Raw genomic sequence first — 14,337 nt, forward strand, 5'->3', positions numbered from 1 at the left:
AGGTTTTCACTTGTTTTTCAATCACAAAGGGTTTCTTCCCCAGTATCAATATTTAATGTTTCCAGGCACAAGCGTTCTGTACCATAAATTATAATTCCTCTTAAGAAGGCCTCCCTATTCTGTGAAGAGAAAGTCAAACTTAGGCCAGGCACAGTGGCTCACGCCTGTAATCCCAGCACTTTGGGAGGCCAAGGCGGGCAGATCACGAGGTCAGGAGTTCGAGACCAGCCTGACCAACACGGTGAAACCCTGTCTCTACTAAATACACAAAAATTAGCCAGGCATGGTGGCATGCGCCTGTAATGCCAGCTACTCAGGAGGCTGGGGCAGGATAATTCCTTGAACCCGGGAGGCGGAGGTTGCAGTGAGCTGAGATCGTGCCACTGTACTTCAGCCTGGGCAACAGCAATTTCCTTGCACATATTCCACAGTCTCCCTCTTCTTGGTTGGGAAATTCTACTTAAGGCCTAACTTGAGCACCACAATGCTCACTCATTTCCTGAAGTCTCCTTGTATCTTTCCAGTAAGGAGCTGATATGTAAACTTTAGCCTTCATGGTCACTGGCTGGCACTGTGTGATTCCTCTGCAAAACCACCCCTCCACAATGATACCTGCATGCTCAGGGCTGCCCGGCGGCTCTGAGTAGCGATTGAGAAGCATCATGAGGATGGTGCGTGTGGTAGGCATAGGTTCTGTCCCTGGTGCTATCCCTGAGTGCCTAAACAACGTGTCTCTCAGCTCTCTGGTTATAATCTGGTCTCCCAGAGTGTGGTGGTTGCACAAAAGCAGGTTGAGCAGGAGCAAGCCATTTCTCGCTGCAGAAGAGCACCTGGGAGGAGGGAGGTGACCAGGAAGAACCTTAGAGACCATGAATGCAATGGAAGCAGCAAAGCAAGCACAGAGGGCTGGGCAGCTAGGGAGCAAAGGGCTCCAGTGGGCCCTCTGAGCCAGGACATCTGATCCCCTGACCTCAGGCCACTCCTCCCAAACCCATAAAGGGAGGTCAGTGTGTCTCTGCCCTCTCTGGGAATCTCCCTATCCCCAATCCACTTGCATTCTCCTCCAACAACAATTGCTTAATCCAGAGGTGACAACACGAGGGGAATTTCTGTGGAGAACATGAGCCTGGAGCACAGGAGTAGCAGGGTTTGGGACTAAGCAGGAGCCTGGAGTTGGGAGGGTAATGCCCTGACCCCTCAGTGTTCAGCATCAGGATCACGGCTGCAGGGACAGTGAGGAGCAGGCTCTCAGAGCCCGGGCGTGTAGCTGAGTCGATGCTGGCGAAGATCTCTCTGGTCATCTGAGCATCAAACAAAGAGTGGATAGAATCTCGGCCAGTAACAAAAGTGGGGATCTCCGAGGAGCTGGCGATGGCCAGCATCTTCAGTGCCTGTGAGGGGGATGTGAGAGCAGAGTGAGGAGGGGGCAAAGCCACCATGAGGAAAGGGAAGCCTCATTCTAGACCTCAAACTTTGGGGCACCTGAGCTGTTTGCAAATAGGTAGAATAGGAGACAGAAATGGAAGAGGTAGTGATGGGATATCAAACACTACAAAGAGAGGGAAGGAGGCAGGGAGGAAGGAAAAGAAAAAAGAAACTAAACAACAAAAAACCCTGAGATTGGATGGTAAAATCAGCCTTCCACTCCTCTCGGCCCCCAGGCTCGCAGCACCAAGGCTACCGGAGTGGGACAGCCACCCCTCCTGTATCTTCCCCTCAGGATGGTGCCCCTCCCAGCATCTAGTTGTCTTCAGGGGCTTCTCACAGTTGGCTCCCATCTCACTTGCACTCCTTCCTTTGCAAAATCTCTCTTCCCTTGAGCTCCATGACTTCACATCCTCCTGGCATTTCTCCTACCTCTCTGGTGTTCCTTTGCCCCAAGGAACTGAGGTTCCTTGTCCCCTTTCTCTGGACTCTGCACTCACCCACACTGAGGCAACCAGGTTCATTCCCATTGCTTCAATTACCACCTATACGCCAAGTCTCCAAAACCTGTGTCTCCTGGCCTTAGCCAGTATCCAGCCCTTCTATTTTTATTTATTTATTTTTTTTGAGACGGAGTCTCGCTCTGTCACCCAGGCTGGAGTGCAGTGGCCAGATCTCAGCTCACTGCAAGCTCCGCCTCCCGGGTTTACGCCATTCTCCTGGCTCAGCCTCCCGAGTAGCTGGGACTACAGGCGCCCGCCACCTCGCCCGGCTAGTTTTTTGTATTTTTTTAGTAGAGACGAGGTTTCACCATGTTAGCCAGGATGGTCTCGATCTCCTGACCTCGTGATCCGCCCGTCTCGGCCTCCCAAAGTGCTGGGATTACAGGCTTGAGCCACCGCGCCCGGCCTCCAGCCCTTCTAGACAAGACTTCTTGGTTGTCTCACAGGCAGTGGTTGGCATTATAGGAAAAATTAATTGTAACGTGTAAACTTGTTTGCTGGGACTATAGAGAAAAATTAAATTAAAATAGATACTGCACAATCACAGCGGAAATGGTCTCTCCTGGTGAAAGGGTTGATTCTCTACAAGAAACCCATGAGAGATGGACTGGGCTAGAAATAATTCTCAGGACAATCCCTCTTGTAAGGCCTGGACCCTCCAAGCAACTTCTACTTCTCAATGAAGCTTTCTCCCTGTAGTTACACCACCCTGCCCCAGTTAGCTGAGTTCTGTAGACTTTAAGTTATTAACAAGATGACATAATTTTATTTCAGGGCAAGATTTTTTTGAGATGAAGTCTCACTCTGTCACCCAGGCTGGAGTGCAATGGCGCAATCTCAGCTCACAGCAACCTCCCTGTCCTGGGTTCAAGCAATTCTCCCGCCTCAGCCTCCCAAGTAGCTGGAATTACAGGCATGCACCACCATGCCCGGCTAATTTTGTATTTTTAGTAGAGACAGGGTTTTACCATGTTGGCCAGGCTGGTCTTGAACTCCTTACCTCAGGTGTTCCACCCGTCTTGGTCTCCCAAAGCGCTGGAATTACAGGCATGAGCCGCCATGCCCAGCCATTTTTATTTTTATTTTTTTTGCCATGATCTATAGTGGATGGCAATTGCTATGTTTTGGTCATGTAATTTGAGAGGATCAGGGAATTCTTTGAGCATGATGGTCTAGACTATGAATGCCTGGCTGCTCTTGGTCCCATAAAGAAAAGTACCCCCAGGCTGGATGTGGTGGCTCACACCTGTAATCCCAGCACTTTGGGAGACCGAGGCGGGAGGATCATGAGCTCAGGAGAGCAAGACATCCTGGCCAACATGGTGAAACCCCGTCTCTACTAAAAATACAAAAAATTAAGCTGGGCATGGTGGCACGCACCTGTAATCCCTGCTACTCAGGAGGCTGAGGTGGGAGAATTGCTTGAACCCGGGAGGCAGAGGTTGCAGTGAGCTGAGATCGCACCACTGCACTCTAGCCTGGGCGACAGCGCAAGACTCCCTTAAAAAAAAAAAGAAGGAAAGGAAGGAAGGAAGGAAGGGAGGGAGGGAGGGAGAGAGGGAGGAGGAGTGGAGGGGAGGGAGGAGACAGGAGGAGAGAGGACGGGAGGGGAGGGGACAGGAGGAGAGGGAACAGGAGGGAAGGTAATGGAAGGAAGCCTCCTGGCCTCTCCCAGGACAGCCTGCTCTAAGAGGACGCGTGCTCCCGTTCATGCTGCTGCCATTATACTACTGGAATACATTCTCAGAACTGCTCTGGCCAAAGCCGGCCTGTCTCCCTCAGGAACCCTCAGGCTATACAGAGCTCTTCTGCCTGCACCACCCTACCTGCCAGTACTTCTGTCTGGAGTAACCAGTAAGCCAATTCTTCTGTAAGCTACTCTGGATAAGGGCCTTCCTTCCCGATTCTCTGGGCAATGGCAATGCTGGCTTTGTTTTACCCAAATCTAGTAACAGAGTATTTTCTACATAAGGGTGCCACTTGGATAAAAGAGGAAAAAAAAACTTTTTAGTCACATCTAGAAAATTAGTTTTTAACCAGACACCTAATCATAACTAAAAAGGCAGGAACACTCAACAAACCTGAAAACTCAACTCCTGACCTTCTCCCCATATCTCCTCCTCCTGCCACATTCTCTCTCAGTAAACGGCCACTTCATGCAACCCTGCTGCTTAATTTTACACCTGGGAGTCATTTTTAACCCTGGCCTGGGCCGGGCATGGTGGCTCATGCCTGTAATCCCAGGAGGCTGAGGCAAGAGAATCACTTGAACCCAGGAGGTGGAGGTTGTAGTGAGCTGAGACAGCGCCACTGCACTCCAGGCTAGGCAACAGAGAGAAACTCCGTCACAAACAAACAAACAAACAAAAAGCCTCCTGGCCTGGCACAGTGGCTCATGCCTATAATCTCAGCACTTTGGGAGGCTGAGGTGGGAGGATCACTTGAGCCCAGGAGTTCAAGATCAGTCTGGGCAACATAGCAAGATCCTGTCTCCACCAAAAATAACTCCAAAACTCCCTTTTTCCTTTTTCCAAACACTCAATCCCCAAGAATGTCCGGATCAAACTCTTAAATCCATCTCCATCTTTCCATTCCAAAATCTACTCACTGGTCTGAAGCACCAAAGTATTTCCTCAAGATCAGTAGTCCCCAGTCTGCCTGTCTTGCCCATTGTTCTCTCCCGCCAGGCCCAACGTACTCACCGCCAGCCCAGCCTGCTGCACCAAGACAGAAGTCTTATATTCTTGCATGCAGACCAGTACAGCATAGATGCCACCCTCCCTGGCAAAGAGCGGTCGCCACTCGTGCTTGGTCATGAGCAGGTAAAGGAGGCGCAGGGCCTGCACCACCACCATCTTCTCTCCCACCTGGTTGGTCAGCAGCTCCACCAGCATCTTCACTAGCTTCTCTCTGACAAGAGAAGAGACGTTGGGGCTCCCCATCCCAAGGAGTCTTGCCTGACCTCCCAGCCATGGCATCATCGGAATCCCTGACCAATCCCATCCACCAAGAGCTAGTCCATCCTCTCTGCCCCACCCAAACCTGCTCTCCTTGCTCCAGTCTCACCCCAATCCCCTCCCCTCTGCAGCCAAACTGCCTGTGGCTCCTCAGCTAATGAAGGAGGCAGTAGAAAAAATGTTTACAAACTCTGGCTCATCTTTTCAAATAAATCTATAAATTCAAAGTGATGCTAATCAAAATGCCGAAAAGGTGGTTTTGTTTGTTTTTGAGATGGAGTCTTGCTCTGTTGCCAGGCTGGAGTGCAGTGGCGCAATCTCAGCTCACTGCAACCTCCACCTCCCAGGTTCAAGTGATTCTCAAGCCTCAGCCTCTCGAGCAGCTGGGACTACAGGTGCGTGTTACCACATCCTGCTAATTTTTTGTATTGTTTTTCAGTAGAGACGGGGTTTCACTATGTTGGCCAGATTGGTCTCGAACTCCTGGCCTCAAGCAGTCTACTTGCCTTGGCCTCCCAAAGTGCTGGCCTAAAAGGTTTTTTAAAACACCGTGACAGGCAGATCCAGGCCTTGGAAATGTTCAGAAAAAAATAGTGGTAGCCAGGCACAGGAGCTCATGCCTGTACTCCCAGCACTTTGGGAGGCTGAGGTGGGCAAATCGTTTGAGCCCATGGCTTTTGCCATGGGCAACACGGCAAAACTCCATCTCTACAAAAAATTATCTGGCATAGTGGCCTGTGCCTGTAGTCTCAGCTACTTGTGAGGCTGAGGTGGGAGGATCACCTGAGCCTAGGAGGTCAAGGCAGCAGCAAGCTGTGATCATGTCACTGTACTCCAGCATGGTTGACAGAGTGAGACCTTGTCTCAAAAAAAAAAAAAAAAAAAAAAAAAAGTGGTAGACTTGCCTATTATTATCAAAATATAAATATAAACTTGTAATAACTGCAACCCTGGAACTGATACAGGGTAGCTAAATAGATCAGTAGATGAGAAGAGAGATAAGGGTGGTATACAAGCCAGTAAAAAAAAAAAGGAAAAACCATTTAAAATATAATGTGTGGGCACAGTGACACACACCTGTAATCCCAGCACTTTGGGAAGCTGAGGTAGTGGGATCATTTGAGGCCAGGAGTTCGAGACCAACCTGGCCAACATGGTGAAACCCCATCTCTTACTAAAAATACAAAATTTAGCCAGGCATGGTGGCGTGGGGCTGTAATCCCAGCTATTCTGGAGGCTGAGGCAGGAGAATCGCTCGAACCCAGGAGGCGGAGGTTGCAGTGAGCCGAGACGAGAATTGCACCGCTGCACTCCAGTCTGGGCGACAAAGCAAGACTCTGTCTCAAAATAACTAATTAAACAAAATGTAATGTTGAATGAGGTGGGAGGATTGCTTGAGGCCAAGAGTTTGAAACCAGCCTGGGCAACATAGTGAGACTCCATCTCTACAAAACAAAAAAAAATTAGCTGGGTGTGGTGGCTCATTCCTGTAGTCCCAGCTACTTGGGAGGATAAGGAAGGAGGTTTGCTAGAGGCTAAGAGTTTGAGGCTGTGTGAGTTATGTGATCTTGCTACTGCACTCCAGCCTGGTCAACAGACTGAGACTCTGTCTCTTAAAAAAAACAAAACAAAACACACATACACACACACACACACACACACACAATGCAATTTAGAGATACCTGGCTATCCATATGAAAACAATGAAGCTGGAGCTCTACTTCACAACATTTGCAAAAATAAACTGCAAATGAATTTTTAAATGAATTTTAAAAATACAAAATCATGGGTATTTTTGGAAAATATAGGGAAATATTTTTATAATCCTGGAACAGAATAGATCTTTTTAAGTAGGACACAAAATCTAGAAGCCATAAAAAAGCTGAAAAATGTAGCAACAAACAGTCTGAAACTCTAGCATGATGAAAAAAACACTATACACAAAATTACGAGACAAGCGCAAGAGCTAGACAAAGGTGCCAGTGGAAATGCTGATCTAAGAGACGAGGAAGAAGTGCCTCTAGAGTCCCTAGATCAGGGTGAGGGTCAGGAGAGAAAATAGCAGGTATTGACTGTTGCTTCACAGTGACAGCGACGCCAACTGAGGACGTGGCTTGGGAACTATGAGGGGAAAAAACACAGAAGGAGAACTTCTGGGAAAGAAGGCAAATAAAGGTACTGAGAAAGTTCTGCTTTTAATCTATCTTTTCTAAGAAGTTTTATAATGACAACAGTGTGAAATAGGCTTTAAATACATATCCCCTTCCACGGCCATGATTTCTTATATACTAGACAATATACATGGGTAATACATATGAATAGATACAGAAATATGTAAGGATGTTTACCCACATGTTAACAGTGATTGTCTCTGCCTTAATGGCTTTCAGATTTTTTTTCTGTCAATCTCACTTGAATATGATCAGATAATTTTTATTTTAATAATTTTCTAATTTTTTTACTGTATGTATTATTCTATAACCACAAAATAAAGCTAATATGATTTTTAAAAAGACAAGCAAAATATTTGGAACATAAATAACAAAGGAATAACCAAAATTCCTATAAATACATTAAAAAAGGCAAAGATCCAATTAAAAAGTGGGCAAAGGATAAGAACAGAATATTTATAGGAAAAAAAAAAAAAAAAATACAGAACAAATGTATGCAAATATGCCTAACTTTACCAGAACTAGGTAACTAAAACAAAGAGATACCAATCATTTAAAATGCTGCCAATTAGACAGATTAAAAAAGAAGACAATATTCAGTGTTGGCAGATGTTAAGGAAAAACAGACCCGTTAGAACACTGCACTTGAAACTGGAGATAACCACACTGCAGGGTCCTATGCAGCAGTAAACATAATGAGGCAGCTCCATGCAGACTGATATGGAAAGCCCTCTAAGGCACTGAGTGGGGGCAAAAAAAAAATTGTAGAAACATGTAGAATGTGATTACATAGACTAAAGCACAGACTCAGAAAATGCTCTATTTCCAAACACACAATTACAAATGCAAATCTATAGGATATAGTAGACTGATAACAGTGGTGAGAAAGGACTTCCGCCTTCCTATGTTCTTTTACATTCTTCAGATCTTTTAAAACGAGAATCCAGCTGGGCATGGTGGCTCACACCTGTAATCCCAGCACTTTGGGAGGCTAGATCATCTGAGGTCAGGAGTTCGAGACCAGCCTGGCCAACATGGTGAAACCTCATCTCTACTAAAATACAAAAATTAGCTAGGCATGGTGGCGGGCACCTGTAATCCCAGCTACTTGGGAGGCTGAGACATAAGAACTGCTTCGGCCGGGCGCGGTGGCTCAAGCCTGTAATCCCAGCACTTTGGGAGGCCGAGACGGGCGGATCACGAGGTCAGGAGATCGAGACCATCCTGGCTAATATGGTGAAACCCCGTCTCTACTAAAAATACAAAAAACTAGCCGGGCGAGGTGGTGGGCGCCTGTAGTCCCAGCTACTCGGGAGGCTGAGGCAGAGAATGGCGTAAACCCAGGAGGCGGAGCTTGCAGCGAGCTGAGATCCAGCCACTGCACTCCAGCCTGGGCGACAAAGCGAGACTCCGTCTCAAAAAAAAAAAAAAAAAAAAAAAAAAAAAAAGAACTGCTTGAACCCAGGAGGCAAAGGTTGCAGTGAGCCAAGATCACACTATTGCACTCTAGCCTGGGTGACAGAGTGAGACTCTGTCTCAAAAACAAGTAAATAAATAAAAATAAATAAATAAATAAAATGAGAATACGGTGCGGGTTATTTGTATAACTTAAAAGTAGAGGGCTGGACGTGGTGGCTCACGCCTGTAATCCCAACACTTTGGGAGGCCAAGGCAGGCAGATGATGAGGTCAGGAGATTGAGACCATCCTGGCCAACATGGTGAAACCCCATCTCTACTAAAAGTACAAAAATTAGCTGGGCATGGTGGCACGTGCTTGTAACCCCAGCTACTCAGGAGGCTGAGGCAGGAGAATCCCTCGAACCCGGGAGGCAGAGGTTGCAGTGAGCCAAGATCGCACCACTGCACTCCAGCATGATGACATAGCAAGACTCCGTCTCAAAAATAAATAAATTAATTAATTAAATAAATAAAAGTAGAAAAAACTTTTAAAATAAAGTAGGTTTTAAGGTCTAATGTGTTAAAAAAAAAAAAAATAAGTAGGGACAGAAAAAAAAGAAAAAGAAAGAGAAAAAACTCCAGTTCTAGAGCCAAAAAGACCTAGGTTTGAATCCTGGCTCTGCTATCTGTAAAACTCTAAGCAAGTTACTTACATTCTCTAAGCTTCAGTTTCCTCACCCATCCAATAGGATAAATATTACCAACATTTCCTCCGATGTTAGGTGGATTTAATGAGAGAATGCACGTAAAATACTAGCATTGGCCGGGCGTGGTGGCTCAAGCCTGTAATCCCAGCACTTTGGGGGCCGAGATGGGCAGATCACGAGGTCATGAGATCGAGACCATCCTGGCTAACACGGTGAAACCCCGTCTCTACTAAAAAATACAAAAAACTAGCCGGGCAAGGTGGTGGGTGCCTGTAGTCCCAGCTAAGGCAGGAGAATGGCGTAAACCTGGGAGGCGGAGCTTGCAGTGAGCTGAGATCCGGCCACTGCATTCCAGCCTGGGTGACAGAGCAAGACTACATTTCAAAAAAAAATATATATATATATACTAGCATAGTGCCTGGCATAACAGAAGTGCTCCAAGAATACGAGCCATTAAAACATCCAACCTTCCTGCTCGGCTGCTCCTCAGGCTGAGCCTTCCGTCATCCCCAGCTTTTCTAATTCGTGATCTCAAAGCTCCTTCCCCTCTACCACCATCCTTTGCCTACAGCTTCAACCAAAACCTCTTCCCTCCCCAATATGCTAACCTCAGTGATCTGTCAGGACGGACCAGAGGGTGATCCCGCTCAGTGACCTCCTCCACAGCCTGAGAGAGGGCACAGAGCCCTGAAAGCTGCAGGTTTGTGTCCAAGCTGGATATCTGCACAGTGGCCACGACGGCTGCCACATGTTGATCCAGGGAGCTGCGAGGACCGGGACCCCGCAAGGCTCTGGCCATTTCTGAAATTGGTGGGAAAAGGCAATGGCTAAAAGAACTGTGGCACCTTGAAGTTAGAAGTCTTTAAAGTCAAGCTCAGTTATCCTACCAATATTTAAATACATTATCGGCTACTGCAGCTTGCATAGTTTTCCAATTCTGTGTCAGGGATCTAATGATCAAACAAAGGAGATGAAGACACCACAGAAAAAGGACCCTCCTTTTCCAGAGATACTGAAGGGAGCGCTGGTTAATTAAATACAATCAAGGTCAAAAGGAAGAAGATGGACACATGGTTCCAAGGCATTTTCCCCTGCAAAAATGACCTTCTTCCATGGTTTTCCTTCGATCCTGACTATCCATTTCTTCTACTGAGACCACCCAGGACCTGTTCCAATTGCTTCCTCCCAGAACCTGACTCACCACTGGCTGACTCCTTCATCTCAGTGGGCAGGGTCATCCCCTCAGTCACCAGAAGCTGGTTAAACAGCTGCGAATCACTCTGTGCCATGGGGGGCTCAGTCCTTGTCTTGGTGGGCTCGGCCTCTGTCTTAGGGGCCTCGGCCTTTGCTTTGGGGGACTCAGTCTCTTCCTCTGAGAAGTTGGCCTCCGACTTGGACTCCTCTTCTGGATCTGGGGTACAGGAGTGATTTCGTGAAGTAGACGAGCTGCTTCGTTCATCAGACAGCAGCCCATACTTGGTGTAGATCTGGGAGTTGAGCAGGTCATTGAGAGTGCTGCCCTCAAATCGACTACTGAGAACCTGCAGCAGACTCTCAGCCATCTCCACGGACACAGAGATCTCACCTAGGGCCTTTTCACCCAGGGTCTGCCAACAGAAGGGGTATACGTTTAAGAGATAAGCAGACACAAAGGTCTTGGGGTCAGTAACGGGAAGGGTGATCACTCCCCACCACGCCCCCACACCTTCTACATACTAAACCCTCACAGCACTTGCCTCCGCCCCCCAGCAGGACTTCTCCTAACTCTAACCTCTAGCTCCAGCCTCCCCCTAGTGGTATCCCCTGTCTGAAACTCCTTCTAAAGAATCCCACCTCTAACCCTACTAGAAAATCCCCAGGTATCTCAGGCCTATAATACCTCATCCACGTTCTTCCAAAGATTCTGGAAAATTGGCTGCTGCTCACACAAGTCCAACTTTTTAATAAAGAAAAGCAGCTCCCACCATTCAGCCTGGGTCAGATATCCCACTCTCTCATTCTTCTGAGGTTCGGGCTGGAGGTACGGCAAAGGGTAGAGCCCATCCATAGGATTCCAGTCCCAGGAGGGAAATGCTGAGGACACAGGCATGGTGGGGATCAGCACCCCTCAGGAATGGGGTCCGTTTCTGGACCCCTAGGACTGCTCCTGGTCAGAAGTGGCTTCATCCCAGTCACTACTCCTCTGTTCAGAGACATGCTATCCATGTCCCCTCTTAGGCTCACCTGTGCCCAACACAGTAGCCCCTGCCCCCTTCTCCACAGCTGCTGAAGCCTTATCCTCAGTGGCTTCCTCAGGGCCCAGGATCTCCAGCATGTGCCAGTGCACCCAGTAAGTGCGGCCTGTCGACTGCCAGAAAACCTGGTATGAGGGAGGAAGAAAGAGGGCAGAATAGAGAAGGCTCAACCATCTGAGCCTTGGCCTGTGAAGGCTTGAAAGGACATGCCCAAGCATAGATTTGGGGCGCACCCTCACATACACAGCTGGCTAAGCCTGGAAAAACCCCCATATGGCAAAAGGCTTCCTTCCCTTATCAGGAGTGGGCCCTGCCTCTTCTTAACCATGATGTTCTCTGCTTCCACATTCCTTCCTAGCCTCTTCCACTGGTGGTGGTGGGGAGGTATCTCCATTTATCAGTTCTGCTTCCTGGGTGAGTCTCCCATGAACTTACAGTCCACCCACACCCCACACCCCTGCCACATTTTCTCAGCCCTCCAAATGCACCCCCCGCAAATGCCAACCCCCTTGTATCATTCCAATTCCCCAAGGGGGTTTCTTCTTGGGTGGCCTGCAGGAGTCCGCTGTATGAAGTCCCAGCTATACCCCACCCCAAATAAACTCCCAACAGTGTCTCACCACCACGTGCTGCCCACCTGCACAGGCGGAATGCCGTTGTTGCTCTGCCGGAACTCGCCCTCGTCCCCAGCACTGATCTCCTCATAATCATCCAGCATCCGCACTCGCATCCCCGGCTGCAGCGTCTGCTGCACATATTCTCCATAGCCACTACGGCTGGAGAATTCAGAGCGCTGGCGGAAGACCCACCCTTGTCTTCTGGGGGTGGTGACAATGGTGGGGAGTAAAAGGCTGGGGCCTGAAATGTAGGGCTGAAAGATGGACCGGGTTGGCCGGGGAGGTGACATGCCCTGTTCGCTGAGGTTCCGGGCCCAGCCCATGCTCCGCACAAGCTCAGAGATGAGATTGCCCACAGCCATGCTGAACTCCAGCTCCCGCTGTCCCCGGCTTTTCTCTCTTGTGGCACACGGGGAGCTTTGGTCTCCAGCTCCCAGCTCTGGACTGTTATTCAGCTGATCCAGGAGGGAGGTGACACAAAGGTAGCGCTTCACCAAGGAGAAGAGCAGCTTTCCTGGGATCTGTAAGGCACAATACTTGGGACAGGTTCATCTCTTCCTGGCTTTAGCTTCTCCCTTTCCCCCCAGTATCCTCCTTTACAGAAAAATATAAAGGCCTTCTCCCCAGGCCTGTAGTTCTCCAACTTTGATTTGTGTAAGAAAGGCACAGGGAGTGTCTTAAGACACAGATTTCTGGGTTCTCATCTCAGAAATTCTGAATGGAGAGGGGCTGAGAGGGAGGACATGAACCTTCATGTTAACAAGTTCCCAGGTGGCTCTGGTGCTAACATTCAGTCCTGAACCATGTTTTCAGAAATAATGCCTCAGCCCTTGTACACAGCATTTCCCTACAGCTGGTAGTGTACCTGAGGCAGATGAATGCCCTCAAAGGCCATGCAGTGTTCTTCAGAGGATGTGGTTTCTGCAAACAGCTCCAGCAATGTATAGCGACTGTCAAAATCCATGTGCTGCTCGATGCCATCTTGCTGGCTCAGTGACAGAAGGACGTGAGCCCGACTCCCTGTAATCCATACCCAATCCATAACTTCTCCTCAATCCCCAGTACTTTCTCCCTGCCTTTCCTAGATTCTATCTCCTATCCCAGAGGCTTTCAAACTTTGTTACTAAGACTCACAGCAAGAAATGTTTTACATGGTAACCTGTTACAAACATACATACATATAACTGAAATATATTTTATGGTACAAAATTTACCCCTACTAAGTGCTACACACTAATGACTTAAGTTTTTTAAAAAATGTTGGTTGTAACCCACCAAATTGATTTCAAAACCAACTAATAAATCTCAATCCAGTTTCGAAAATACAGATAAATCCTATTCTCTTCTCTGGTCAATGCACTGAGAATGAACAGATAAGCCAGAGGCTATCATGTTAGCCTCTTTATATACCTGAAATAGCCTACGAATCTGTAGTTTTCCTTTGCATCAAATTGATATTCACCAAATACTAGGTGTTCTTACAGAGCTAGGAAATCTCTCCTCTTTCTGTTCTTACTCCCTGTGGCCCCATTTTCTCCATTGTTTTCCTTCTTCCCTGGCTGTCTCTTACCAGCATCGTGGGCTGCCAGAGCCTGCAGCATTTTGCCTGCACTCCGGCGGATCTGAGGCTCAGGATTGCACAACATGTGCATAAGCAGGTCCAGGGCTCCTGTCTCCCTGAAGACACCAGTGAGGGGCCCGATGCTGGCGTAGGCACTGAGCACGTGGATGGTGTGGAGCACAGCAGCCGTGAGGCTTGGGGTCCCACTTTCTGCCAGCTGCCTGGCTGCCCTGCGTACCAGCGCCTGCACATCAGCCTCCATCTCTCCCATTGCCACTTCATCCGGGCCTCCTGGATCTCGAGGAAAGCTTCCTGAAACCCCAGCTGGTTCATGCTGAGGTCCCTTAGATAGTGCCCGCTCACCTAACAGCCCAGGGCAGTTGGCGTAGACCTCAGGAGCTGACAGCCACATGAGGATGTGCTCTGCTTTGCCTTCTTCCACACCCACTTTGCCCACTTCCCCACACTTCAGGACACTCCATCGGATCAGGTATTCAGGATGCCCATCATGCCCAGGCCTCTGTCGAATGAGTTCTTCAGGATATGCCTGCAGCCGAGGCCCTAAAGGCACCATGAGGTCCCCAGCATGCCGTTCCCCGACCATCCTGACCTCCTGGGATATATAAGGAGAAAGATAAGGCAGTATGAGAAAATAAAAAAAAATACAGAGGGGGTGGAATCTTGAGACACAGAGAAGGTGGGTGGTGATCGGTAGGCTGCATGGTAGAATTTAGGAGGCCAAACAGAAAAGGCAAAAAATAGG

The 14,337-nt window shown here is 48.3% G+C and overlaps 1 protein-coding gene across 4 annotated transcripts in view; it reads right to left on the reverse strand.

The window, feature by feature from the left end:
- LOC105489579 (cullin 9) overlaps nucleotides 1-14,337 on the reverse strand; it is a 44,772-nt gene that overhangs the window by 28,468 nt on the left and 1,967 nt on the right. For 3 of the 4 annotated variants that reach the window (XR_011623699.1, XM_011754476.3, XM_011754475.3), the window contains exons 2-11: nucleotides 13,584-14,187; nucleotides 12,879-13,033; nucleotides 12,034-12,534; nucleotides 11,386-11,521; nucleotides 11,042-11,235; nucleotides 10,364-10,769; nucleotides 9,771-9,963; nucleotides 4,631-4,838; nucleotides 1,195-1,391; nucleotides 613-830 (exon numbers count right to left, since the gene is read on the reverse strand). Coding sequence is in view for 3 of the 4 variants with exons in the window: in XM_011754476.3 (XP_011752778.1) it covers nucleotides 613-830; nucleotides 1,195-1,391; nucleotides 4,631-4,838; nucleotides 9,771-9,963; nucleotides 10,364-10,769; nucleotides 11,042-11,235; nucleotides 11,386-11,521; nucleotides 12,034-12,534; nucleotides 12,879-13,033; nucleotides 13,584-14,178 (2,803 nt within the window). In the remaining variant the exon portion in view is untranslated. Of the gene's footprint in view, nucleotides 1-612; nucleotides 831-1,194; nucleotides 1,392-4,630; nucleotides 4,839-9,770; nucleotides 9,964-10,363; nucleotides 10,770-11,041; nucleotides 11,236-11,385; nucleotides 11,522-12,033; nucleotides 12,535-12,878; nucleotides 13,034-13,583; nucleotides 14,188-14,337 lie in introns of those variants that run through there. The other variant, XM_011754477.2, reaches the window with a different exon arrangement.

Source organism: Macaca nemestrina, chromosome 5 (genome assembly GCF_043159975.1).
Source record: "Macaca nemestrina isolate mMacNem1 chromosome 5, mMacNem.hap1, whole genome shotgun sequence".
NCBI classification, from domain to species: domain Eukaryota; kingdom Metazoa; phylum Chordata; class Mammalia; order Primates; family Cercopithecidae; genus Macaca; species Macaca nemestrina.